The sequence below is a fragment of the Eumetopias jubatus genome, unplaced genomic scaffold, assembly GCF_037043125.1.
Source record: "Eumetopias jubatus isolate StellerSeaLion01/CBP00866 unplaced genomic scaffold, mEumJub1_p1.0 scaffold_14, whole genome shotgun sequence".
In the NCBI taxonomy this organism is placed as follows: domain Eukaryota; kingdom Metazoa; phylum Chordata; class Mammalia; order Carnivora; family Otariidae; genus Eumetopias; species Eumetopias jubatus.
In genome coordinates, this window is record NW_028274820.1 from 94,015,887 (window position 1) to 94,040,975 (window position 25,089).

Consider the following 25,089-nt stretch of genomic DNA (forward strand, 5'->3'; position numbering starts at 1 on the left):
TGGGGCCAGCAAGAGAGAACACTGATTAATTGCTGAGGGAGAGAAACATGAAGAGTGAAGGTCTGGGAAACCGGACACGTGGGGTGCACACTGAAGTCCACGGGGAGCCTCCTTGCCCCACAGGTAGCAGCCCCGCTCCAGGAAAGGGAGAGCTGTCTCACTGGGGAGGGAGCCAGTGGGTCCTCACGGAGACCCCCAGTCTGACCGTGCATTGGCACATGGGGGTCTTCCCGTCCCACCCACTAAATCAGAACCCCATGGAAGGGGTGCCTGGAAATCTGTATTAGCAACAAGCACCTCTGGAGAGAGCCCGCCAGGCCCCGGCGTACTGAACCGTGCAAAAGCCAAACCCAGTCACACTCTCAAAGGCCCTCTGAAACTAGGAGGGTGGAGGGGTTTGGGGGACCCACTCCCGGGTAAGGGATGATAGAAGTGCAAATGTGGACTATCAGCAGAGCTTTGGGGTCTCCCCTTCACTCGGCCACAGTGTTGCTGGGATGGAGCCGGAGTCCTTGTTGCTCTGTAGCAGGTCCCAAACTGTGCTTGCTGTCTGGGCCGCAGCTGGCGATACTGTCTTTCTGCTATTTCAATTCTCTGGGCGTTCTGTGGTAATTATATTCAAAGGAGAAAGAAAGCCTGAGCTCAAGGTATCCACAGCCTGAGTCTGCAAGAGGTTAGGAGTTTTAGATGAAATGGTGTGACAGAGCCCAGTATGTGCGTGCTATCACTACTGCAGGGACAGGGAATGGGGACTGGGTCAGAGCAGGGGGCCCCCAAAGAAGGGAGGGGGTCCTGCAGGGGGCCAGGACAGGAAGAGAATCATTTCCTCCTGCTGACATGAATAAAGTGCCAAAGGTGGCAGAAGGCAAGTGCTGCAGGTCAAGCTCCTGAGATGTGGCTTGGAGCCACGAGGGACATTCTCTGGTCAAGCCCTGCCCGGCTGCTCTCAACGATCCGCCACCCTGGGAACAGCCCTTGGCTCCCAAGGTAGCCCCCAGGGGTCCTGTCTGCACTAGGTGAGTGGGAGGGTGCTCCAGAGGATGCGTGGGATGCGGAGCCAGACTCCTGCGAGGTCCAGCCTCATGGCCTCGGTCGAGTTAGTTAACCTCTCTGTGCTCCCATTTTCGTATCTGGGAAACTGGGAGAATAATGGTAACCACATACAGGGTCGTCCTGAGGTTTATGTAAGTTAATGTATATGGAATACTCAGTATCCATCACGTGTTACGCTCTTAAAAGCGTTAGCTGTGTTAGGTATTGGTAATGTCTTGGTTATTGAGCCCTGTCCCCTGGCTAAAGTTGATGCTCAAGGAACAGGTGTCCCCTCCAAGCTGGGACAACCAGGTCCTGTCTCATGGAAATGGGAAACTGGGAGCCTGGGAGTCGCTGGGTCAGGGTGAAGCAGTGCTCCAGGAAGTGGCCCAGGGCCTGGGAATTCTGGCTCCTGCCCAGCCTGGGACGTGGTTGCTGAACTTTCCCCTCAGTCTTAATTCCTTCCGATAAATTATGTGTCTTAAGGCAGTGTAGAGTTCTTTCTGTTGCCTTCCAAAAGAACTTCAACTAACCCAGGAGACCTGAGAAGGTGACGTGAGAAATCCCCAAGGCTCCTTCCAGAGCTGAGAACGCTCTGGGCCAAGTGCGCACCAGGACACTAAGGAAGTCTGCTTTCCTGATGTTTCTGAGCCTAGGATGATTTTGTAGCGAATGGTGTATATTAGGGTTGACGAACACCACAGGCTGGGGATGCACAGGCACCAGAATGAAGTTCCTTCCTGCCTCTTATGTGTCACCAGAAAGACTGTGCAGCATGTCCTCACAGGGGAGAAAACAGCTCTCTTCACAGCGGAAAATTATACCACAGGGCTCCCCCAGAGACTGCAGCACTTGGCTGCTTTAGAACCGGCAGCCTTATCGCAGAGAATGACCCTCCCCCCCTTTTTCCTTTTCGGTCAGAAATATCCCTCAGAGACTCTCAGCCATTCAGATATCACGCAGGTCTTGCGGAAAGGCCGTGGGGTAAGCGCTCAGAATGGCCCCCTGCCCACGTGCAATGGGCCGACGGTGGAAGTGGTTCATGTAACCTGAAAGGCGTGAAATGCGGGCTCCACAAAGCTGTCCTCTCTTGCCTTTGTGGTTTCCAGACACAACACTGCTGTTACGCTGGCAAAGCCGGCCCTTGGTCTCTTTGCCTGCCTTCCCTAGGGGCCGGACTAGGTGGTCTTGAAGTTTCAGTAACTCTCCACACAACTGTGTTGCCTTCCATGGAATGGCACCAGCACCAAAGCCCGACAAAACTCCAAGCTGGAAGATTTCTAACCTGCGGAAATCTGGCGACTCTCTCACGCTGATTTAAACGGCCAAGAAAAATTTAGCACCAGCCACCTTTAAAAAAATTAATTCCTAGATGACCTCAAGAAGATCTAGCTTGAGCCAATTCTCATAAGCCATTATCCATATTTTAAAGGGATCGTTACTGTTAGAGTTCCCCTGAGGTGTCTCGGAACAGGGGCGTTCTTGATGTAACAAAACTCATGGTCTTGTGCCGTAGGTCTCAATCCCTGATCTAAAAATCCTTCAAGTTACACATTTTTGAAATTCAGAATTTCAGATTTTAGAAAGGTTCAATATATTAGGTTACCCCCAGCAGAACCGTGAGCACCACCTTGTAATCAAAGCCAGAAAGGTTTCTGCTCCAAAACCAAGGATATTTTACTAAGTGGCACAAATGACTATGATAAAGAGACTGTGAACAGCCCCTTGCTAATTCAGGTCAGGCTTCACCACCACCACCGAGTTTGCTGTAAACTTAAAATTTGATTTCAGAGGTTTTTTTTTTTTTAAACTAAAAAAAAAATTATTTGAGAGAGCACACACATGCGCACCAGCAAGTGCGGGGAGGGACAGAGGGAGAAGCAGACTCCCCGCTGATCTGGGAGCCCCACAGGATCATGACCTGAGCCCAAGGCAGATGCTTAGCCGACTGAGCCACCCAGGTGCCCTGGTTTTTGGAGCTTTTAAGACTGTAGATGAGGAAGGACTATCTCCTCTTCCTGCTCAATAAAAGGGCCGGGCTTCCTTAACGGTTTCGACAACATAGTCTTGACACCTTTACTGTTAATTAAGCAGGAGAACCCTTCACACCAAGCTATGTGCATCACAGGCTGCACTCTTTTTTTTTTTAAGATTTTATTTTTTTAAGTCATCTCTACGCCCAACATGGGGCTCGAACTCACAACCCCGAGATCAAGAGTCGCACGCTTTTCTGACTGAGCCAGCAGCAATTTAAGCCAGCGCATGGAGGGCTTCCTGAAGACTTGAGGGTACGTGGCAATAAAGATTTAAAGGGTGAATTTCCAGATCCTGATTTTGCAAATGTTATCTTTTCCTGAATGGATTCACCAGCACTGGCATCTATTGGTTTTCCTTTCCCACCTTCTCTCTCACATCCACTTGTCTCCCATTGCTTCTCACTCTCTGGGAAGTTAATATGGTGCACCGCCTCAAGGTGTGAAAAAGCTGACCGGCTCCTGAGGGACGGACAGTCCCTTGCTAGCAAAGCCAGGCCATCTTGGGTAAGAACAACTCAAGGCTGTCCAGTCTTATCTTATTCAGGCTACAGATGCTTTGGAAAGTCCCTACTCTATCCATCCATTCATGAAACAAAATCCAGAGGTGAGGTGGCTGTTACAGGGAAGCCAGTTCTGACGGACGTGAATCAGCTTGGCCGCCTGGCTGATGACAAGGAGTGGCTGCTCATGAGGGGGACAAGGCAGTGTCCCCATGTATTGGATGAGTTGACTCTGTAGCTCTGAGGTTTTGACACACATATTCAAAGTACTTCAACAGTGACACGACATATAACATGACAAAAATGATATTCTTTGCCAATATTTAAACTTAAAAATGTGCAATGGATATAGTGTTAAACAATTACCTAAGGGATATATGAGCAGAAAAGTATGAGGGCCCCTGCTCTAAGGAGTCCTATCTCCTGGGTGAACAACTTTATTTGCTTTACCAGTTCTAGACAGTGTCCCTTCCTGCCAAGGTTTCTACTAAAATCCTTGCCTGGTAAGAGAAAGAAGGTTCTGGAATGAGATGTCCTTGTGTCCCACACTATGTGGGATGGCCTATGGCACTGGGCTAGAAAAGTCCCTAAAGACCCCATCCTGAATTCTGCTCTTCACCCTCAGGTCACTCTCAGCGGCAGAACCTGAACGGCCCCTGCCTAGTGGGTCTTACATGTGGTGACCACCCCAAGAAGGTTCCAAGGTCTCCTGCAGCAGGTGACAGAGACGGTGGGGGGGGGGGGTGGGCTTCCTGATGAATAGCTCCCTGAATCTAAACAAAATCTTTTTGGGGAGTTTGTAGCTCTTTCCTTCTAAATAGTGCTATCGTGAAGCTGCTGTCTGCCTTGGATGGGCTGGTGACGGTTTGTGGCAGAAAAGCAGATGGCTTCTGGTTTACTCCCTAAATTCTTCCACTGGTGAGCATGAACAAGGGAGTCACTGAAGAGGTACTACCAAATCTGGGGGGAGCCACTAAGTGTATTTGGAAGGTTATGCTCTCAGCCTTTATTCTAGAGTCTAGTTTTCAGGCCTTCACGGGATGGAAGGACTCCTCTTACTCAAGCAGTGTGTGAGGAGACAAGCACACTCGCTATGACCTCTCCTCCCAACAGCAAGCTCTGAGGGGATGCCAAGGTAAGCCTACGTCACCCTCACCTGCCAAGACTCAGAAGGTTCTTTCCACACAGGAAGTTGTTCTACTCGGTCAGGATCTCCCTAAGCCAGGTGTCATCCCAGACCAGCAAATAGGGAGCTGGGTGGCTTTTATTTCATATTTTTATCAACGTAGTCAGTGGGAGAGCCGCTGTCAAGGCAGCGAGGTATTCATTACAGAAAGAAAAAGTTAAAACACTGCTTATACAACGTGATGTTAAGCGGAATCCTACCCTGACTACTTGAGCGAAATCCTTGGGTGAGGAGCTACAATAACCCGGGGCTCATTAGCTCTCACACAACACAACAAGAAAACCAGCATGCAGAGAGGCAGAGAGGTGTTCCTGGCCTGCCCCGGCCCCCAATTACCTGGCATTAGGCTATCACATTCCACCAACACTTCGCTGGCCTGGGTTTTCAGGGGTGGCACGATGATCGTTCGGGGGTTCCCAGTGCAGTGGTTCTCCAGGCTCCCCTTAGTGTCAAAGGTGTTGGTGTGGTGCCCAGCACGGTGCTGCACGGAGTAGGGGCTGGTGTTGCTGGAGGAGTCAGAGTAGGGAGAGTCGTGGACCGTGACACAGCTGATGACATTTTTTCTCTGCTTGGAGACAGTGCTGAAAACAGAAAGGGAGAAATCAGAATCGTGAGGCGGCTGTGAAGTGAGACACCAAGCAGCATTCCAGAACTGGCTGTGTGAGAAGCCCCCTCTTGGTGCTAGGGGAGGGGAGGGGAGACTAGGTACACAAGAATCACCCGTCCAACCAGCAGCGGGGGGACTTATGAAGACAGGAGAAAGGGGCTGGAGCTGGGCCCACAGGTGCTTCTGGAACCTGGGGAGAAGCTTCCAGGTGGCCCCGGGCTCTCCCCTTGCAGCAGAGCTCAGCAGACCTGCAGGGGAGGCACCTGTAGCCCACAGCTGTGTGGCAGTACCCTTTGAGCCACCAGGAGGGGACATCTCAGCAAGCAGAGAAAGCCCAGCTAGACCTTGCAGTCTGAGGCCCTGGTCTGGGAGGGGAGCACCATCAGCTTAGGCTCAGGGCCTGGGAGATCGGCGAACTCAAGCACGAGGGAGTGAAACATCCAAGAGGGAGCAGGATGCAGAGAGAGGGGTGGATGAAGAGCAAGGGCCTGAGAGGTTCAGATACTCTGGGAGAGAGAGATTGGGAGCTGGACGGGACACCCTCAGCCACGTCTGTGCTATGGGGTATTATGTGTGATCACTTTGTGGCGCAGGCCACCCAGACGTCTGAGAGTCCCCTTTGCAGGGGGAGGCCTGGCCCCCCTGCAGCTTCCCCCCAGCCAGGGCCAAGGACCAGGGAGGGGACGTCAGAAGGGCCCCTGTGAGGATAATGTCTACAAGAGAGTTGCTCAGAATCTGTTTTCCTCCTGTATCTGAAACTTCATTCTATGCTGATCGGGAGGAACCAGCTCTGGATGGCTTGTGGCCAGTGCATTTTCTTTCCCGAGATATTTATGTTGGTGCGGCTCCTCTGGGAACCAATTCTGTCTGCCTCCAGGACAGGCTGGTGGGATGATGGATATGGAATTTGTTGCTTATTGTGAAGGTTTTAAAAATGGATTTGCATCTATTTTTGTGTACTGATCATCTATTTTTAAGAAATATCGACTGCCTACGTAAGATGGTCAGTTTCCAACTAATTTGCTAAGAGAAGAAGCTGCTATTTATGGAGGACCTAATGGAACCACAACCCCCCTCCCCCAGGTGTCTTGCCCAAGGTCACGCGGCCAGTCACAGGCCAGACTCTTTCCAAGATAGATCTCTGCCACCCTAAGGGCAGCAGAGAAGTGGGCAAGCTCGAGAGCCCCTGAAAGCCGGTTAAGTGGAAGGACCTACAAAAGGCTGGAGGGGCTGGGAGGTGAGCCCGCAGAAGGTCTAAACTCCCCTGCTCCCCAAAGCCTGGCACTATTGATATCTGGGCTGAATAATTCTTCCAGCGGCCACACATTTTGTCCTTCTCGCTTCAGGGTAGAAGGGTCCCTCCCTAACCGTGTCCGTGGCTCAGAATATGGGCCCTGTAGCTAGAGGCCCACCTTCAGCACCTGCTGGTTGTGTGGACTTGGGCAGCTCGATACTCAACCTCTGAGTGACTGTCTCCTTATCGGTCAAACGTGGATAACGACGGTACCTACATTACATAGGCTGACTTTGAGAAGCGAGAACACACACGGAAGTGCTTTGAATAGTGTATGACGTGTAGTGAGCGTATAAAAGTTAGCTGCTATTATCACCGTTACTGGTCGTGTTACCTCCTTTAACATGTGAAAACAGGTTTGCCAAAATAGATCCAGGCAAAGTGGATTCTATCAAGGTACGGATTTGATGGAGAAGTTTCCAGTCTATGAATAAACCAGAAGATTGATATAAAAGAAATGAAAACTCATTAGTTATCTTGGAGATCTGTGGTAGGTGCTATGGGGAATTCCTGTTCAAAGAGATATAATACATGCCTCTGCCCTTGAGGTGATTAAAATTTCAGTGGGGGACTGTATAAAAACATGACAAGTTAAACAGTAAAAGCTTTAAAATAATCGGTTAAAGAGAATAATGGATGTCACAAAGCCTTCTGTGATGAACTGTCAAATGAGTTGTACTGATGACAATCGTTAGGGACTCAAAGGAAGGTGAGGAATGGATTGACTGCATATATTTACAGCTCTTCACATTCACTTTGATAAAATAGATACCTTTTAATTAATAAAGAACTATGCTTCCCACTTATAACAGTTGAAATACAAAAAAACCCATATGTTTTTTCCTCAAAAAGCTACACACAGAATTACCCTAGGACCCAGCAATGCCCCTCCTAGGTACTCGTGCAAAGGAATGGAGTGGAGACTCAGATACTCGTACGCCAGTGTTCACAGCAGCATTATGCACAAGAGCCCAAAGGTGGACTTAACCTAGGGCTCCCCTCTCCCCCCATGCTTCACAAAAGGGTCCCCAGGACCAGGGGAAGAGGCCCCGGAGGCTGCGACTCTGTACAGTGCCCAGTTCCGGAGGGGTTGCGGGGAGATGCGCTGCCCTGTCCTCCACCCTCAGCTTCCACCACAGCCGGGTCTGTGTGACTAACCCACACACACAGCGGCGCAGTTTGCAGGTGGTTGACCCCACATGAAGAATAGAGGTTGGCTTCCAAATGTGTCTAGGTGTTCTAGTCCTGGCTCCACTGTCCATTCACTGGTGTGACCCTGGGCAGTTGCCTGTATATTAGTGTGACCCCGGACGTCCCTCCACTTCCGGCCTGCTTTGAAATCTGTTAGGGAAAGTGGCATGAAAGGATCCTACTGGGAAGGTCCCATAAAGATTTATTATTAAAGACATTCAAAATAGGATTTGGTTTACTCCTAATTTAGAGAGGAAATAAATAGTGTACCTTACATGTAGACCCAGACCTGGCCAATTCCTGCTGACCATCTCTTCCTCAGATTCTGGGTTGTTTAGGAAATGAGCAAATTAAACACATACACACACACAGCCCAGCTGTAATAAAATTCAAATTTGGAAATTGGGGAGAAGCTTCAGCTCAGTACGAATAAGAATCTAAACATACAATGGGCCACTCTGTGAATAAGTGAGCTTCTGGTCACCAAAGGACGGCTTGCTAGTAAGAGTCTTGCAACAGCTGACAGCTTAGTGTGGATGACCTGTGAGAAGTTGGGGCTATCTCCTGATGAAAACCCATCAGGTAGTGAGCCTTTCCTCCAGAGGCTGAGGATCCTGCACATCAGTGTCTTGATATCTATCAAGGAGTGTGGGGTAAAACCTCTATGAACAGTTCATGGGTCCCACCCTCTGTTTTCAGAGCTTATCATGCCTAATGAGCAAAGAGGTAACAACACAGTTCAGGGCTAATTCACCTATCTTTTTGGATTTGCCTGTGACAGGTGGAAAAGGCGAATTAATTTGATAGCTCTGTTTTTAATCTCTTCTACTGTTAAAAATCTCTGTGCTCTGCTCGAATACACTATGCAGATTCAAGAACAAATAGGAAGCTGTTAAATGAGTCACTTTAAAATGAGCACACATTTGACATTACCGCTACGGATTCTTTTGGCTCATATGTATTGACTCTACTGGGATTCATTCCACTACAGTGTCTAATTATTATTGATAGTTTATCAATCTCATTATGAATTGGGTAGTGGAACTGAGAGAGAGAGAGGAGTAGAATGAGAAATATTTCCTTAAGTGTCCTCGACAGAACACTGCTTCTGAGTAAAGAACAAAGCTTCCAGGGTTCACAAATTGCTTTGTGTTGTCATGGCGATAGCTGATTTTCATCATTTTAAAATGGTGGAAAGAAATAAAGAGCTTGGAAGTACAGAAATCAGCCCCGATGGAGGAAACCCTGCTGGAGGAGCGGACACAAGCCTGTGACTCCTGCCCTGTAGGGCCCTACCTGGAATGTGTTTCTGATTTCTATCTGCCAATCTCAGTCAACCCCATCCTTCAAGACCCGGGTCAAAACTCATCTCCACCAATAAACTTTATATGTGACTTCCTTCACTGCTCTGATTCCATAGCCAGTGCTGTATGTGAGAAACACCACTCTTTTCTTACTACAACACTGATTAATAACCATAGGCAACATTTACTGGATGCACAACTACTGGTCAAAGTGTTTTGCAGACATGGTCCCCCCGATCCTCACTGCAAGACTGGGCAGTAAAGACTATTACACTACTAACTGTAAGAATATTTAACAGGAGATCCACCACCCTCTTTTTTTTTTTTAAACTTTAAATTTTTTTATTGTTATGTTAATCACCATACATTATTACATCATCAGTTTTTGATGTAGTGTTCCATGATTCATTGTTTGTGCATAACACCCAGTGCTCCACGCAGAACGTGCCCTCTTTAATACCCATCACCAGGCTAACCCATCCCCCCACCCCCCTCCCCTCTAGAACCCTCAGTTTGTTTTTCAGAGTCCATCGTCTCTCATGGTTCGTCTCCCCCTCTGATTTCCCCCCCTTCATTCTTCCCCTCCTGCTATCTTCTTCTTAACATATATTGCATTGTTTCAGAGGTACAGATCTGTGATTCAACAGTCTTGCACAATTCACAGCACTCACCATTGCACATACCTTCCCCAATGTCTATCACCCAGCTACCCCATCCCTCCCACTCCACCCCCACTCCAGCAACCCTCAGTTTGTTTCCTGAGATTAAAAATTCCTCATACCGGTGAGATCATATGATACATGTCTTTCTCTGATTGACTTATTTCACTCAGCATAACACCCTCCAGTTCCATCCACGTCGTGGCAAATGGCAAGATCTCATTCCTTTTGATGGCTGCATAATATTCCATTGTATATATGTACCACATCTTCTTTATCCATTCATCTGTCGATGGACATCTTGGTTCTTTCCACAGTTTGGCTATTGTGGACACTGCTGCTATAAACATTGGGGTGCACGTACCCCTTCGGGTCCCTACATTTGTATCTTTGATCCACCACCCTCTTAGCGAAATTTTAAGTATTACAGTACAGTGTTGCTGACTATGGGTGTAGGTGTTGCCTAACTCAAACCGCTGGTGAGGGAAATCCCACTGCTTGATTCTACAAACTTGACTATTTTAGAAACCTCGTGTTGAGAGGTTTTTTGCATATTGTAGAATTTCCCTCTTTTTAAGGTTGACTAGCATTCCACTGTGTGTGGAACTTTACCGTGTGCTACGTTTTCTTGACTCACTCATCTGTCCACTCATCTGATGGACACATCTTGGCTATTGCGCATAATGCCACGATGAACATGGGGGTACAGTTATCTCTTCGGTCCTGGTTTCACTCGTTTGGATAAACACTTAGAAGTGAGACTACTGGATCAATGGTAGCTCTATTTTTAATTTTTGTGAGGAACCTCCATACTGTTTCTCCTAGTCGCTGCACCAGTTTGCATTCCATTCCCACCAACGGTGCGCAAGGGCTCCAATCTCCCCATATTCTCGTCTGCACCTTATCTTTTGTTCTTGTGGTAATAGCTGTGCTGACAGGCAGAAGGTGATACTGTGGTTTTGACTTGTGTTTCTCTGATCATGAGTGATGCTGAGGAGTTTTTCATATAGCTGTTGGCCACTTATGAATCTTCTTTTAAGAAATAGCTATACAAGTCCTTAGCCTCCTCTGTAGTCAGGTTATGTTTCTTTGCTGTTGAGTTATCCTGAGCTTGCACTCACTGGATCCCTGTGCCGTACTGTCTGTTATCCACCCCCTTCCTACCCACAAGCAGTGAAAACGTTAACTAACTGTAACTCCTCCTTCTGGTTCCGGTGCCAGGCGTCTTCTCTAAGAACGGGGCACAGGGCTGTGCACAGGGACGGCTGTCTCAGCTGATGGATGTGACATCTGCTGTCCTCCCCCACCTTCACAGGGGATGCGTATGGCTCGCCGTCCTCGCTCGCCCCATTCCCCTTCTACCCAATTAGAAATACGCAGCTGAGTGCCCTGAGCCTCGTGAGGAGAGGGGCCAGAAGCCGATGCCTCCAGGCCAATGTGGTATACAGCTCTCAATTTAAAGTCATGAGCGAGAACAAAAAAAATCTACATTTTAAATTTGGTGCATACATTCTATTCAAGTTGTATTATCCACCCAGTGATATCTGTGTGCATGTCTCTCTCTCTCACACACGTACATATCGCCAGGAAGACTGTCGTACATGACCATCTTCTAGAGAAATCCAAAGCAAGGCATAGAAGGAGGACCCCCCCCCGCCCCCCGCCCCCCACAGAAGCGTGTGTTCCTTCTTCTTCCACTTCTGTCCGCAATCCAGCCACTGAGCACCGCTCTGCCCTGTGGTACCTGGCGCTTTCCCACCCCCTCCTCCCTCTGCCCCGTGGAGCTGCGCTGTGTCAGTGATGGCTCTGGAATGTGCTGCAGTGTCAGGACAGGCTGCTGGGGATCGTCGGGCGCAGTGTCTCTTCTTCCAAACGCAGCCCCTTCACCACACTACTCAACCCGCAGGCATGTTCTGAAGGAACAAAGGAGGATGGACGAGGATGCGGTGAAGTCAGCTTGACAAACCATCCTTCCGTCTCCCGAGAGGAGTCAGATGCTTGAACTCTCCTTCAGCCCTGGGGTATACTGCAGCTCAACACTGCAGAATGACAAAGCCCCTTCAGATGATACCGTGTGCCGGGCTCCCGTTTCTTCACTCAGGCTTACAAGCCAGGAGCAGAGGGAAGGAGTGACAGGGTTGCAGGGGGCCGGCCATGGACACGGGGTCCGCCTGGAGTCAACTTTGCCCGTGTAATCCTAAAGGAGCGTGCTGCCCTCTGTGAAGCAGATGTCCACTTTTCCAGGCCCAAGTCTTTTGAGCAGCAGTTTATCAGTGTCCTGACCACGCCTTTTAAAGAGAGTAATTGCTCGAGATTTTCAATTTAGTATAAAGAAGAACATTAAGGGTCAGATATTTTTTACAAAGCCAATTTTAAGAGCGATCCCTGTTTAAAATACCGAGTGATGGGGCGCCTGGGTGGCTCAGTCGTTGGGCGTCTGCCTTCGGCTCAGGTCATGATCCCGGGGTCCTGGGATCAAGCCTCACATCGGGCTCCCTGCTCAGCAGGAAGCCTGCTTCTCCCTCTCCCACTCCCCCTGCTTGTGTTCCCTCTCTCACCGTGTCTCTGTCAAATAAATAAATAAAATCTTAAAAAAAAAATACCAAGTGATATGAATGAATCAACTTTCTTAAAGTTTACATTTTGGCAACCTTGGCGGCGGTACTCAGGAGCAGCTACACCCATGTGCCAAGTGAGGCCAAAAGTAGCTATGCCCCATGTCTTCCAGAAATATCCAGGTAATTAAATGAACGCATAAATGAGTGAATAAGAACACTGGACAAAATGGTTTCTACCTGGTCAGTTGACACGAGCCACTTTGGTGATGGACTTTAAAAATTACCCCCATGACCAGAGGTTGTGTGGTACGGCCTCTGAAGGACAGTTTCAGTGCAGGGCCGGGTTGGCAAAGCGTCTGAACAATAAGACATGGACCAATAAACTTGGTCTGAGGAGATTTCAAGGGAGAGAAGATGGCTTATTCAGCAGAGTCAGGTGCTCCTCTAATCAAAATCATTTTATAAATATTTAAAATAGGACTCATTCTACGACCTCATCCTGGGGGACCCAGAAAAATACGTTTGGTTTTTCTATCTTTAGAGCAATTCTCCAGCCATGCCCACAGGGCCCCCTATTCCAACAGCAAGAAAAGGAAAAGGAGGTGGCGGGGTTTTGTTGGCCTCCTCACTTTAAAGCATCTTCTTGAAGAATGAGAAGAGCTGACTTCTACCCTCTTGCTGACTAATGCGTGGCACCAAGTCAGGGCTCGGTGAACAGACTGTGGACATGACCGTGTGAGAGCATGGTGGTGGCCAGAGGAGGGGGCAGGACGGAGTTTATCTTTGTCAAATTCATGACTGAAGAGAAATCAGTTATTTTTGCTAATAATCAAGACTGCTGTGTTTTCAACGGCAGGGCACCCAATTCCCGATTCTGTTACTTAGAATCGTCATCAATCGGGGCTGAGTCACCTACCTTTCCTGGGTCTTAGCTTCCTCACCTATCAAATGAGAGAACTACTTGCCTTATACCCCCCATCAAATGATGCACAGGACAGTGCAAATGAGAACACTCCGTGAAGGTTTGTCAGGACTCCCCTCCCCTTTAATCTGCTTTCCCCAGCCTGCGCCCTCATGCTCTGGGGTCCTCCTCACAAAGGAGGAGCTGCCGACCATCCTTCTGCTCCGGCAACAAACAGCGCCAAATATTGGGGGCCAGGTATCTCCTGAAGCGGACCACCCTCACTGAAGGGGAGACCTTCCAATCCCCTTTCCATTCTGAAATCCCTGTGGTCCTTGCCTTGCACTTGCCCTTGAATCAGCTGCCCCTCTGTGCTCTGGATCCTGCCAGCCTACCTCTGAGGCTCCAGCTCTACCACCCACCTCGCTGGAATTCGCAATTTCACCCCCTCTCCTATTTATCTACACCCTTTGGACCTCTGACCTCTATTTCCTCAAGCTATTTTCCCTTTGAACATCCTCAGTACTCTGCTGGATTTTATGGGGCTGGTATTCCATTTTGTGTTATGATTTGTACATGTCGTATCTCGCTTATTACCCTGCAAACCTCCGGAGGACAGAGACTGTCTACCTTATTTATGTAACACCTGCAGTGCCTAGCATAGTATCTCACACTGGAGGAGCCAATAAATACTGTGTTAAACTTTATGATAAATCTGATTTTTAAGAACGAGTAATCATATTTCCGTCCTGTTTTTCTCTCACTCCAAAAGGTAGTCACAATAACATGAATACATTATACAGTGGTTTATAAATAAAACAGCTATGGGTTTCTGTGTGATCCTACTCAGACTCAAATACGCTTTCTATCTTCTTGGGTCTTGAAACATTTTTTTAAGGCCAACAGTCATTTGATCTCTCCAGAAAACATGATTATCTCTTTCTGCGAGTTTCCTGCCACAACTGGACAGCTGGAAGCCTTCACGATAACTCTGGCCTCAATCTGCAGCTTCCCGAGTTCGGTGTAACGTCTCAGGCGGGTCGCTGCATTTTCCAGTTTATGAAGCTCTGGTCCTCAGCAGCCCACCGTCACTTACTGGTGTTTGTCCCTCACACGAATGCCTGCCCATCGGCTCGTTCCCTGCCCTCCCCTACGTCTCAGCTGATTTACAATGAGGTCCTTGCATGCTGCCAAGAATTTCAGTTCGGTGTCTTTCCAGGGCTTTGGGGACCACTGGGGAAGCAGTCTGCGCTCTGGCCAGGTGCAGTGCTCGGCCCTGGCAGCCGTCTGATTGGTGGAGAGATCGCTTTCTCATCCTCCCTTTTCCTCAGACACGCTGTTCAGGTCTCTCCTGAGCACATACGTGGAGGCTCTGTGTCAATTCAAACCTCATACTTCAAAAACGATAATCCAATCTAGTTGATTGTCAGATTTTTAAATTGCTTTTTCTTTTTCCCAGTTGTAGCAAAGGGCTGTGTGGGGCTGCTCAGCCCGTTTTATGGCCCATGCTACAAACATGGGGACAGGCTGCCCTGGGCTGGGAGAAGCCTTTTTCTTTGTGATGGGACCACCTGAGCCCATGATATTCCTGGGCTGGGGGGCATGAGATGCTGGGGAGGACAGAGTATTGACTCAACATGGCATTGTTATCAAAAAAAGGGACTGACACCAGTCTCAGAAGGGCTCTACTACATTCTTTTCTGAGACACAGTGAAGACCAGGCGGAGATACTAAACAGGGAAAGAGGACACTGGAATGAGACATATAGTAGCTCTCTCATGAAAAACAAAGCAAAATACTGAGTTCATTCTAAAGATGGGAAGGGGACAGCCTGGGCAGGGTTAGCTATAGTGAGAGTGTTTTAATTAGTCTATCTGTACATTTGCTAATGATTTCAGGTGTGAGAATTTATTATTTCATCAAGAAGATCTGTGATTACTAGTTAGTGGCACTGTATCCAATCAGGAATTAATAATTGGGGCCTGTGAACGTTAAGCTTCAGCCTCAGGTCCCGGTACACGTGCTGGCTGCCAGAGATGGGCTCGCCAGTGGCCGGCCTCCCTCTTCCCTGACTCTTGGTCCCAGTGGCAGCTGGGGTTGTGAGGCTTTGGGATCTACAAGGCCCCGAGGCCCCCGAGGCTGCAAAAGGCCAGGGGACTGACTGTTCCAGAGGGGCATGGTCCAGGGGCTCAGCAGGAAGCCCAGGCACACACCGCACTCTGTTGAAGTCTGGCTGGAAAATGCAGGGAAAGAGGCTTTGGTGCCAGGGTTAATAGTCTTGCAAACGTAATAAATATTCCTTTCCCCTTCCCAGGAACCACGCACAGAGTAAAATGAGTTCTTACTACTTTGGAATAAACAGTAATGCTCTCTGGGTGAAGAGCCAACTGGCAGTTTGAAAGATCGGGTTAATCAGACACAGAAGTTTCTGATTAATTGGACAATTATTTCGAATTCTGAGAGAGCCAAGGCGATGCTAGAAAAATATCCTGACCAACCGGGAATAAATTCAACCGCCCAAGGCAGAGATGTTTAAGCTTACAGGAGTTAAAATACACTGGCACTGTGTACAATCGGTCTCAAGTCCCCCAAATGTATAGGGCCTATAACTATTTTTCACTACCAAAGTGATTCACCATTCTTTTGGCATTGAACAATTATGGAAAATCTGTTGGATATTCCCTTGAAATCACTCTAGGACTCTAGGCCACGGCAAAACCCAAATGGAGGGACCAGGTGACAGAGATCATCATATCCGATGATGGAAAGGGGCCCAGATCCACGGAGCACTGTCTGTGTGAGCACACAGCGCACCCCGGTCCTGCTCCTTCCTGGAAGTCTCCAGGTGGCCCGTTCTCACCTGGTAGGGGCATGCTTCTGTTCCTCCTCCTCGTCCGTGTCGCTGCTGATGGTGATGACGCTGACCGTGGGGCTGGGGGTGTCAGGAATGACAATCGTCTGCCGCTGCCGCTCCCTGGTGGTGCTGGAGGCCCCGTCGCCCCACCCGCACGTGACGGAGGAGCTGCAGGCTGGGCTGTTGTGCACCAGGGCGCAGCGGGGAGGCGTGTTCTCCTTGACGCGCTTGGACCGCTGAGGGGAGCTGATGGCCTGTGAGGAGGACACCTCACAGGTGGAGACGTTTCTGTAACGACAAAGCCACACACGCTCAGGGAGGCCCTGCAGCTCCTGCCAGGGAGCGCAACTGTCTAGGGACACCAGCTTTGCCAAGTCAGAAGTTCAGGGCACTCAGATGTTTTCTGTAACTGCAAAAGTGGCTGCCTCTTGAGCTCATTCTTTCAGTTACTTGCTACACACGTGGCGGCAGGGACCTGGCCTTCTCTGCGCTCTGGTCTGGGGCCATGTGCCTGTTCCCAGCAGGAGAAAGGGGTTTGAGGAGAGGGAGAGGGCTCGTGCCCGAGGACTGGGCTGGTCTGTGGGGGCAGATGCAGTGCCCAGGGTCTCGAGGTTGTCTGCCCCACTGCAGCACCCCCTCACTGTCTTCAGGGTCAAGGCCTGACTTCCTAAGCTCTGTCCTGTCATTCTCCAAATGGACATTGGGTCTTGTCTCAAAGGGAGTTGAAAGAAATGTTATTTGCCACATAAAGCTTTGGTTTCCTTGCTAATGGCTGTTTTGCAACTTATGAAACTAAAACACTCATGTCTTTGATACCTGACCCTCACAGGAAGTTTACCAGTCTGTTTGAACTGTAATGAGAAAACACGGGCAAAATGCAAGAGGAAAAGGTGTACTTAAATAGGGACCTTTTAATCTTGATTTTGATCGACTCAAAATTCCTTATCAAATTAGCAAATGTATGAGGTGCCTGGGTGGCTCAGTCGGTTAAGTGTCTGCCTTTGGCTCAGGTCATGATCCCAGAGTCCTAGGATTGAGCCCTGCGTCAGGCTCCCTGCTCAGCAGGAAGTCTGCTTCTCTCTCTCCCTCTGCCTGCCGCTCCCCTTGCTTGTCCTCTCTCTCTCTCCCTGTCAAATAAATAAAATCTTTAAAAAAAAAAAATTAGCAAATGTAGTTTCTGCTAACTTACGGGAAAAACATACCTTACGTTTTCCCACCCCCCTCCCCACCTTTGCTGACCTTGGTTGTATCCATACAGCGAGAGCCCAGTGAAATTTCTAAGACTCTTATATGTCCTTGGAGATTCTAGTACTTCCTAGCTAAAAGGAAGGCAGGAAGATGAAAATAATTCTGTAGATTTATTTAATTTTCTATATAGCTGGTGTCAGATGTGTTGCTTGTTCCTTTCTGGGGGCTGGCAATAAGTTTTACCGATAAGATTGTTCCACTGTTTGCACTTAGCATAAACCCATACATTTGTTATTGTTACTGTGTTGCAATTTTGAGATTATGTTTTCACTACTTCAGCAGTTAAAATATCTCCACTTGGCATTGTTAAAGAAAAGGGTGCCTGGCTGCACCACCCAACAAGGGAGAGCCTTCTGTTTTGCTTAAGGCATTAGCCTTAAAAAAAGGCAAATACAAAACTTTCAGTATAATTATATCGATCTTGAAGTGTACTGGCAATGAGCCTTCATAAAGCCAGCTGGGTGGTGAGTGGGCAAAAGGGAGGGACTTGTCAACAGGTTGGGAGGCTAAGAGTTCTTACTGTCCCTACTCGACAAGTGAGCCATGAGGATGCTAAGCTCGGCCCAGGGTCAGACTGGTATTCTGTGTGACCAACCACCCACATGGGTGGGCACAATAGAGCAAAGGGTTGGCCTCTGTTGCCAGCCAAGCTAATAATGACAAGGCTGTGTTGTCACAGGGTTGCCACAAATCTGAGAAGAATTTCCCAGAGTTGTCAGAAACACCCAAATAAGGAATCGTGAAGAAGAACGACAACTCGAAGGAAGTCAGCTCTTGGGTTAATCTTCAAAGGAGAATGAAAAAAAGGCAGGCCTAATTTTTGGCGTCGGTTAAATGAGGAAGTAGGAAACCAAAAGTCACTAGACATTTTATGCACTGGACTTCTTTCTCTTGATTAACCCATTCCAATAAGCAATTAAGTGCCTCCAAGTCAGGGACTCTGGAGAAAAACGTAGGAGCAATTCTGCAGCCACAGGATCTTGATCTCAATTTTTTTTTTTTTAATTTGGAGATCTCTTGCCTTTTTAAAAGACAAGTTTATTGAGGTGTAATTTACATACAGTAAAAGTCACCCTTTGGAAGTGTCTGATGAGTTTTGAGAGTTGTACACGTAGCCCCTGCCAATCCAGAGAACTTTCTCGTCACCCTGGAAAGTTCCCTCACGCTCCTTCCCTGTCAATCCCCTCCTCTCCCACCCAGTAGTCCCTGGCAACTCCTGATCTAGTTTTGCCTTTTCCAAAATGCCATCTAAATGGGATCATGCAGTTTGAGGCCTTTTCTGTCTTGATTTTTAAGAGTTCATGGAAGTGAGTTAGATTTCTGACCTTAGATCTCAAAGAAAGGACATTTCTCTACCATTTTTTAAAAAAAACATTATGATTTCCAAAGTGCAACTTCAGAGGCGAGTGTGAGTGTTTTATACAGAAGTGAAAGGGCACGAATGGCTTTAGACCCAGGCATTGGACACTGGAATTTCAGGCCCTTCCCGGTGGGGTCCCGGCAGGGCAGGGAGGACGGAAAGACAAGTGGCAGGGAAGAGAAGTGAGAGTGAGGGCTTCCTTCAAACCCTAGCACTAGGCAGTGGTACGACACATTCAGCAAACATTCTGGGGCCCGGAACATCCCTGCCCCATGCCCGGAACTCAGAGCATATGCTGACACTCCCTAATGCTAAAAGGTTTCTCTCCACAAGGGCGACTCTCACCACCTACCTCGCAGACGACTGGTGCTGCTTACTCTTCCGGGAGGAAGTGGTGCTGGTTGGCTGCTGCCGCATCACGTGGGCCACGCCCACATTTAAGGGCTGGGCTGCTGGAAGGGTCACGTGACCAGTCAATAGCGCAGGCTGCTGCATGATGGGATTGTAATGGCTGCCGTGAGCGTGGGTGTTCCTGAATGGGAGATGGGAAAACAAGGCTCTTTGTTGGTGTTATAAATATGGAGCTATCTTTTTTAAGATAAAGGTTCCTTCTCAATTATAAAAGCCAAATTAAAAAAGTTGGTTCTCACGAGCTCATGGGGTTGTTGAAGAGATGAGCTCATCAGATAAACCTTCCAGGTCCGATGAAGTTTAAGTGCTGTTCTGAAGGAGTGGGCAGGAACACATTTGTTGGTGAGTGAGACAGAGGCCATTGCAAGAATGGGAAGAATGGCAAGTTGCAGGTTCAGCTTAAGTTCTGGGGAGAGAAGGTAAATACTCCCTCTACCTTTTAAAGACCCCCAAACAGGGGACTGTGCGTGCATTTTAATGGGTTATTGCACTCTGTGAGGTAGGATATCGTAGCATTATAAATGAGAAATTTGTAGCTTATGTTAAAAAGAAAAAAAAAACGTTGAAAATTAGGAGTTGCATGTTCCTGCTGTTTGGAAATGTTAACATACTTTTGAATTCTCTCCGTGGCTAGCACAATGCTCAGGCATGTACCAGCTGATCAATTAATTACATGCTTGTTGAATGAACAATTAGATTAACTTAAGGTTGACTAGATGTGTGTTGAATTAATAAGAGTCAGACACATGTTGATAGAAATACTACTGGCAACCATTTTCCTGAAAGTGGGTTATTTTTCAAGAGTTCTTATGATCTGGGTTGTGTGGTGCTCAAAGGCTTGTTTTCCCACAGATCTATTAAAAGTGATTAATTCAGAGACTTGCCCATAAAAGCCCATTTAGCACCTAATAAAATTAAAAGTTAAAGGAGAATGTATCTGAATTTTAAAAATATAAAAATCATCTTTGCAACTTGGGGAAAAGGATGAATAGGAAAAAGAAAGTAGACACTTTTGTAGCGATTTTGATAGCATTTTTTGACATTTACATTTAGAAACTGATGTTATGGCTTCTTGACTGTTTCTTCTATAGACGTGGCATTCTTTTGATACAAGTCTAGCATCAGTACTTCTCTTTTGTTTATTAGCCATGATTATGGATGTTCTTTGGCCCACACATGAAATGGAGAAGAGACTGGAAAGAAAGTGTCGGCTTTAAGTGTTTTCTGTGGAAACCAGGTAAGAGCTGAGGAGGGAGGAGGCAAAGGAAAATGTGTATGAGTGAGCATGTGAGTTTTGCTGAAATTAAATGAGCTGTAAATGCTGAAAGACACAGGAAAAAAGTAGTATAGCATATATGTGTGGTCTTTTAGGAGAAAAAGGGGTGAGAAAAAACCAACTGGTCAGACAACTTTTCCACTTGGTTGCTGTTCCTAATGAGCTGGAGAGGGAAGGCAGTTTCCCAGAGCATGAGCCAGTGTGAATGGGGGAGGGAGGGTGGGGGGGGGGGAAGAAGGGAAGATAACAGATTTATTTATTGCCTGTCATGTACCAGGTGCTAGTATAATACATGATAAATACAGGTCAAGTGCTTTGTATTTTATCTTAATTTAAACCTCCCAGCAATTCTATGAGGTAGGCATTATTATCCCTACTTTACTGAAGAAGAAACTGAGGCTCATAATGGTTAGGTAACTTGCCCCAGGTCATGAAGAACCAGAATTGAACCCACTGCTTTGAAAGTTTCCAGTTGAGTGGGGGTAGACTTGGCTGGTGTTGTCAGTGGGAAATGAGTGGGGCTGCAGGGAAGAGCCTGTATCCTCTCTTGTTTCTTCGAGTCAGAAAATTAAATGGAGGAATAGAGGAAGCTGCATTTGAGGCTTGCCTGGGGGGCTTCTATCTCCACCCCTCTTTGTTGTACTGAGAGCTCTTCATTCACAATATTATTGCCTTTTAGATCAGGAAAGGAACTTCAGGGAGGCTCTATGGTTGGTATGGAGACTGTCAGAAGGTAGAGGGGGATGCCCTGATGTTTGGGCTGACAGAGCCCGCAGGGCTGTGGGAAGCCGGACACAACTTGGGGATTGTCATTTGGCTCTGCTCCTCCCCTCCCCCCCCCGCCCCGTGAGGGGCACTGTGGTGGTTTTGGGATGGAGTGGGTGGAGAGTACAAGGAAAAGTGGAAAGTGGCCATAAAAACAACAGAGCAAGGTGGTGGTGAGAAAGCCAGTGAGTAGGACTAGTGGGGTGCTGGAAACAGATACAGAGGGTACGGTGTGCCGGTGGCTGTCAGTGGTGGGCCTCTGGGGTCTGTGGAAAATGGACTTTGATCTAGCAGATATGACTATTAACTGAAGAGACACATTCAGCAAACATGCCAGAGTTTACCAGTCCAAATAAAGCCCCATTCTGTCAAGCTCTCCCCTGAGAGGTCAGCTACAACTCCAGTGTGTCCATGTCTCCAAACACCTTGAAAACACTTTCTAGAATTGCTTATGAGCCTCAGGGACTCCCTTCTGCATTCTTTCATTGCTGCCACACCTTTGTTTTCCGGGAATGGAATTTAATTCTGAGAAACAAACCAAAACTCATCCGGAAGCAAGTCCATGAATTATATGGGTGATCAAATGATGTAACTGAGGGTCCCTGGGTGGCTCAGTTGGTTAAGTGACTGCCTTCGGCTCAGGTCATGATCCCGGAGTCCTGGGATCGAGTCCCACATCGGGCTTCCGGCTCAGCGGGAAGTCTGCTTCTCCCTCTGACCCTCTCCCCTCTCATGCTGTTTCTCTCTCTCTCAAATAAATAAATAAATAAATGAATAAAATCTTAAAAAAATGATGTAACTGAATTTGGGGTCGACAATGGCAACTGACCATAAGGTAATGAAAGCTGATTTTCTTTTTTTTTTTAACGTTATCAATTTAGAATTTATTTTAGTATATGCTTATAAATATATTCTTGGGTATTATAATTATCAATAAAAATTCTAATGTCAATGCATGTTAATAACCCCTAAATTTTCCTATTACAAATTAGATATTATTATTTTTTAAAAAATTTTTTACTAACATATAATGCATTATTTGTTTCAGGGGTACAGGTCTGTGATTCATCAGTCTTACACAATTCACAGCGTTCACCATAGCACATACCATCCCCAGTGTCCATCACCCAGGAAAGCTGATTTTCTTATGTCCTGGTACATTTATTTAAAAATGAATTCTCATTACACCGCAGTCATATTCCACATAATCTTCCTTTTAATTTAAAAAGTTCTTTCTAAACCACGGAATTGACAGCATAGGCCCACCCAGCAGCTCTCTGGGTGAGTAGGGGACACGCCTCCCGTCCAGACACACCTCCTTTCCTGCTTACCTCCAGTCAGCCAACTGCTGGGTGCCTGCCATGGTCTCGGGAATGACAGTCGCGTGCTGCACGGACGTGTGGGTGGCCACTCCGGTCAGTTGCTGCCATGCCGGGGGAAGCAGGATTTGCTGGGTCCCACTAGGCCAGGCCTGCTGTAGAACAGAGGACGCGTGCCATCAACATGCTTGTTAATCACAGAGTGATTAACATAGTCTGTCTGCATGAGTCAAGCCCTGATTCTGGGCCCAGGGCTCTGCTGGACCCTGTGATGGGTCTGCAAGTGGAGACCTGGTCTTTGGCCTCTAAAACTAAATTAAGGGGAGATAAATGAACATCGGTGACCTACACAGATGATAGTAAGTACATGGGCACAGAGTCATATGGAAGGGATTTATTTGTGTTGAAGAAATGATTTGTTTATAAATCTGCTCTAAGAACAATACTCAAGGTTTCCCAAAGTTCACTTACTGATTTGTTCTGGTACACAACTGTGTGCAAGAGACCCGAGATAGAGGCATTGGGCCACACAAAAGTAACTCTCTGCCTGCCGGAAGTTTTCCATCTAATATCCTTTATTTTGCCTGTTTATGAATTAGAATATAGACCTCCAACTTGTGTTATCTTCTGAATCTAAAGTAACATAATTCTGAGATCACCAGATACTTGCCCATATCTGAGAGCAAGCAAGCATGAAGTAAAATTCCTAGCTGGGGCCTTAAGCTTCATTGAGAATTCCCTGATTCATCAAAGCCAAAATGAGATGTAGTTAGAAAGCCACACTTGATTCTTTATAAATATTAAGCTTTCTCTAAGAACTCTAAAATGAACTTACTTTCCTGATTCTTCCTTAAATAGTCACTGGAGGGGGGAGGTGTTTGCATGGCGTTCTGAGCTTTCTATATCTGCAGTCACTATTCTGCTTGCTTTGGTTATTAAATGATTCAGACTGAACACAGTTGTCCAAAGTTGGAAACCTAAAGGAACACTGGTAAGGTAAAATACTTCTTGGGCGGGTCAAGAATGAATTTATTTATTTATTTTTTTTTTTAAGATTTTTTTTTTTAAAGATTTTATTTATTTATTTGAGAGAGAGAGAATGAGAGATGGAGAGCACAAGAGGGAAGAGGGTCAGAAGGAGAAGCAGACTCCCTGCTGAGCAGGGAGCCCAATGTGGGACTCGATCCCGGGACTCCAGGATCATGACCTGAGCCGAAGGCAGTTGCTTAACCTAACTGAGCCACCCAGGCGCCCGCAGGTCAAGAATTTAAAGATTCAGTTACATGTTGTTCTTTCCATTGGGCTGGATATCACTAACATTGGGTAATTTCTTTAATATAGTGCTCCACAAACTGCATCTTTAATATGTGTGTTTTGGCTCATATGTACAAACAAGCACTTTTGGAAATGAATCACAAACTTGAGTCAAAGCTTAACAAACAGTGATGTATACAGAATGATACAGCCACATTTTAGATCTGAGTGGATGGTTCACCTGGTACATCCTTTTCATGGTGCAGATAAGGCCACTGAGGTCTCTCATACCTTTTTTACATTGCCTGTTTGCTTATTGATCTGTTTTGATAAAGGCAAACAGCGTAGGGACCACAGTTTATACGGTAAGTGCTTAATTAATGGTTGTTGATAAAATGAAAGAAGCAATTCTACCAAGGCAGTTCATTATAGTTAACTATATTTCAAGTTTACTGAATTCAGACCCAGCAGAAAAATAATTTAGTCGATTAAAACAATTACAAACTCAGAAAGTTAAATGAGTAATAGTTTTGTTGGCAGTAAGATTTATACTGACTTAGAGATACGGTAAAGGCTATTTTTGACCCCTCTCACTGAATGACATGTTCAGCTCATGTAAGATGACACTTCACCCTTGTATAATTACTTGTATACACTTCTGTAACTTATACTTTATTACTGCTTTATAATTTATAAGATTAGAGCTAATATTTTTTATTTTTTTAAAAGATTTTATTTATTTATTTGAGAAAGAGAATGAGATAGAGAGAGCATGAGAGGGGGTAGGGTCAGAGGGAGAAGCAGACTCCATGCTGAGCAGGAAGCCCAATGTGGGACTCGATCCCAGGACTCCAGGATCATGACCTGAGCCGAAGGCAGTCGCTTCGCCAACTGAGCCACCCAGGCGCCCAATACTTTTTTTTTTTTTAAAGATTCTATTCATTTGAGAGAGAGAGTGAGAGAGAGCACGCACAAGTGGGAGGGGAAGAGGGAGAGGGAGAAGCAGGCTCCTGGCTGAGCAGGGAGCCCGATGTGGGGCTTGATCCCAGGACCCTGGGATCATGACCTGAGCCGAAGGCAGACGCTTAACTGACTGGCCACCCAGGCGCCCCTAGAGCTAATAGTTTCTTTCTTTTTTTTTTTTTTAAGATTTTATTTATTTATTTTGACAGAGAGACACACAGCGAGAGAGGGAACACAAGCAGGAGGAGTGGGAGAGGGAGAAGCAGGCTTCCCACTGAGCAGGAGCTCGATGCGGGGCTCTATCCCAGGACCCTGGGATCATGACCTGAGCCGAAGGCAGACGCTTAACGACTGAGCCACCCAGGTGCCCC

General features: G+C 47.1%; 1 protein-coding gene across 7 annotated transcripts in view; it reads right to left on the bottom strand.

Moving 5' to 3' along the window:
- The window catches only part of HIPK2 (homeodomain interacting protein kinase 2), a 185,680-nt gene that overhangs the window by 18,005 nt on the left and 142,586 nt on the right, over positions 1-25,089 (bottom strand). For all 7 annotated transcript variants that reach the window (XR_015766801.1, XR_015766802.1, XR_015766799.1 and 4 more), the window contains exons 10-13: positions 22,514-22,656; positions 19,083-19,262; positions 16,129-16,410; positions 5,091-5,335 (exon numbers count right to left, since the gene is read on the bottom strand). Coding sequence is in view for 3 of the 7 variants with exons in the window: in XM_028106246.2 (XP_027962047.1) it covers positions 5,091-5,335; positions 16,129-16,410; positions 19,083-19,262; positions 22,514-22,656 (850 nt within the window). In the remaining 4 variants the exon portion in view is untranslated. The remainder of the gene's footprint in view (positions 1-5,090; positions 5,336-16,128; positions 16,411-19,082; positions 19,263-22,513; positions 22,657-25,089) is intronic.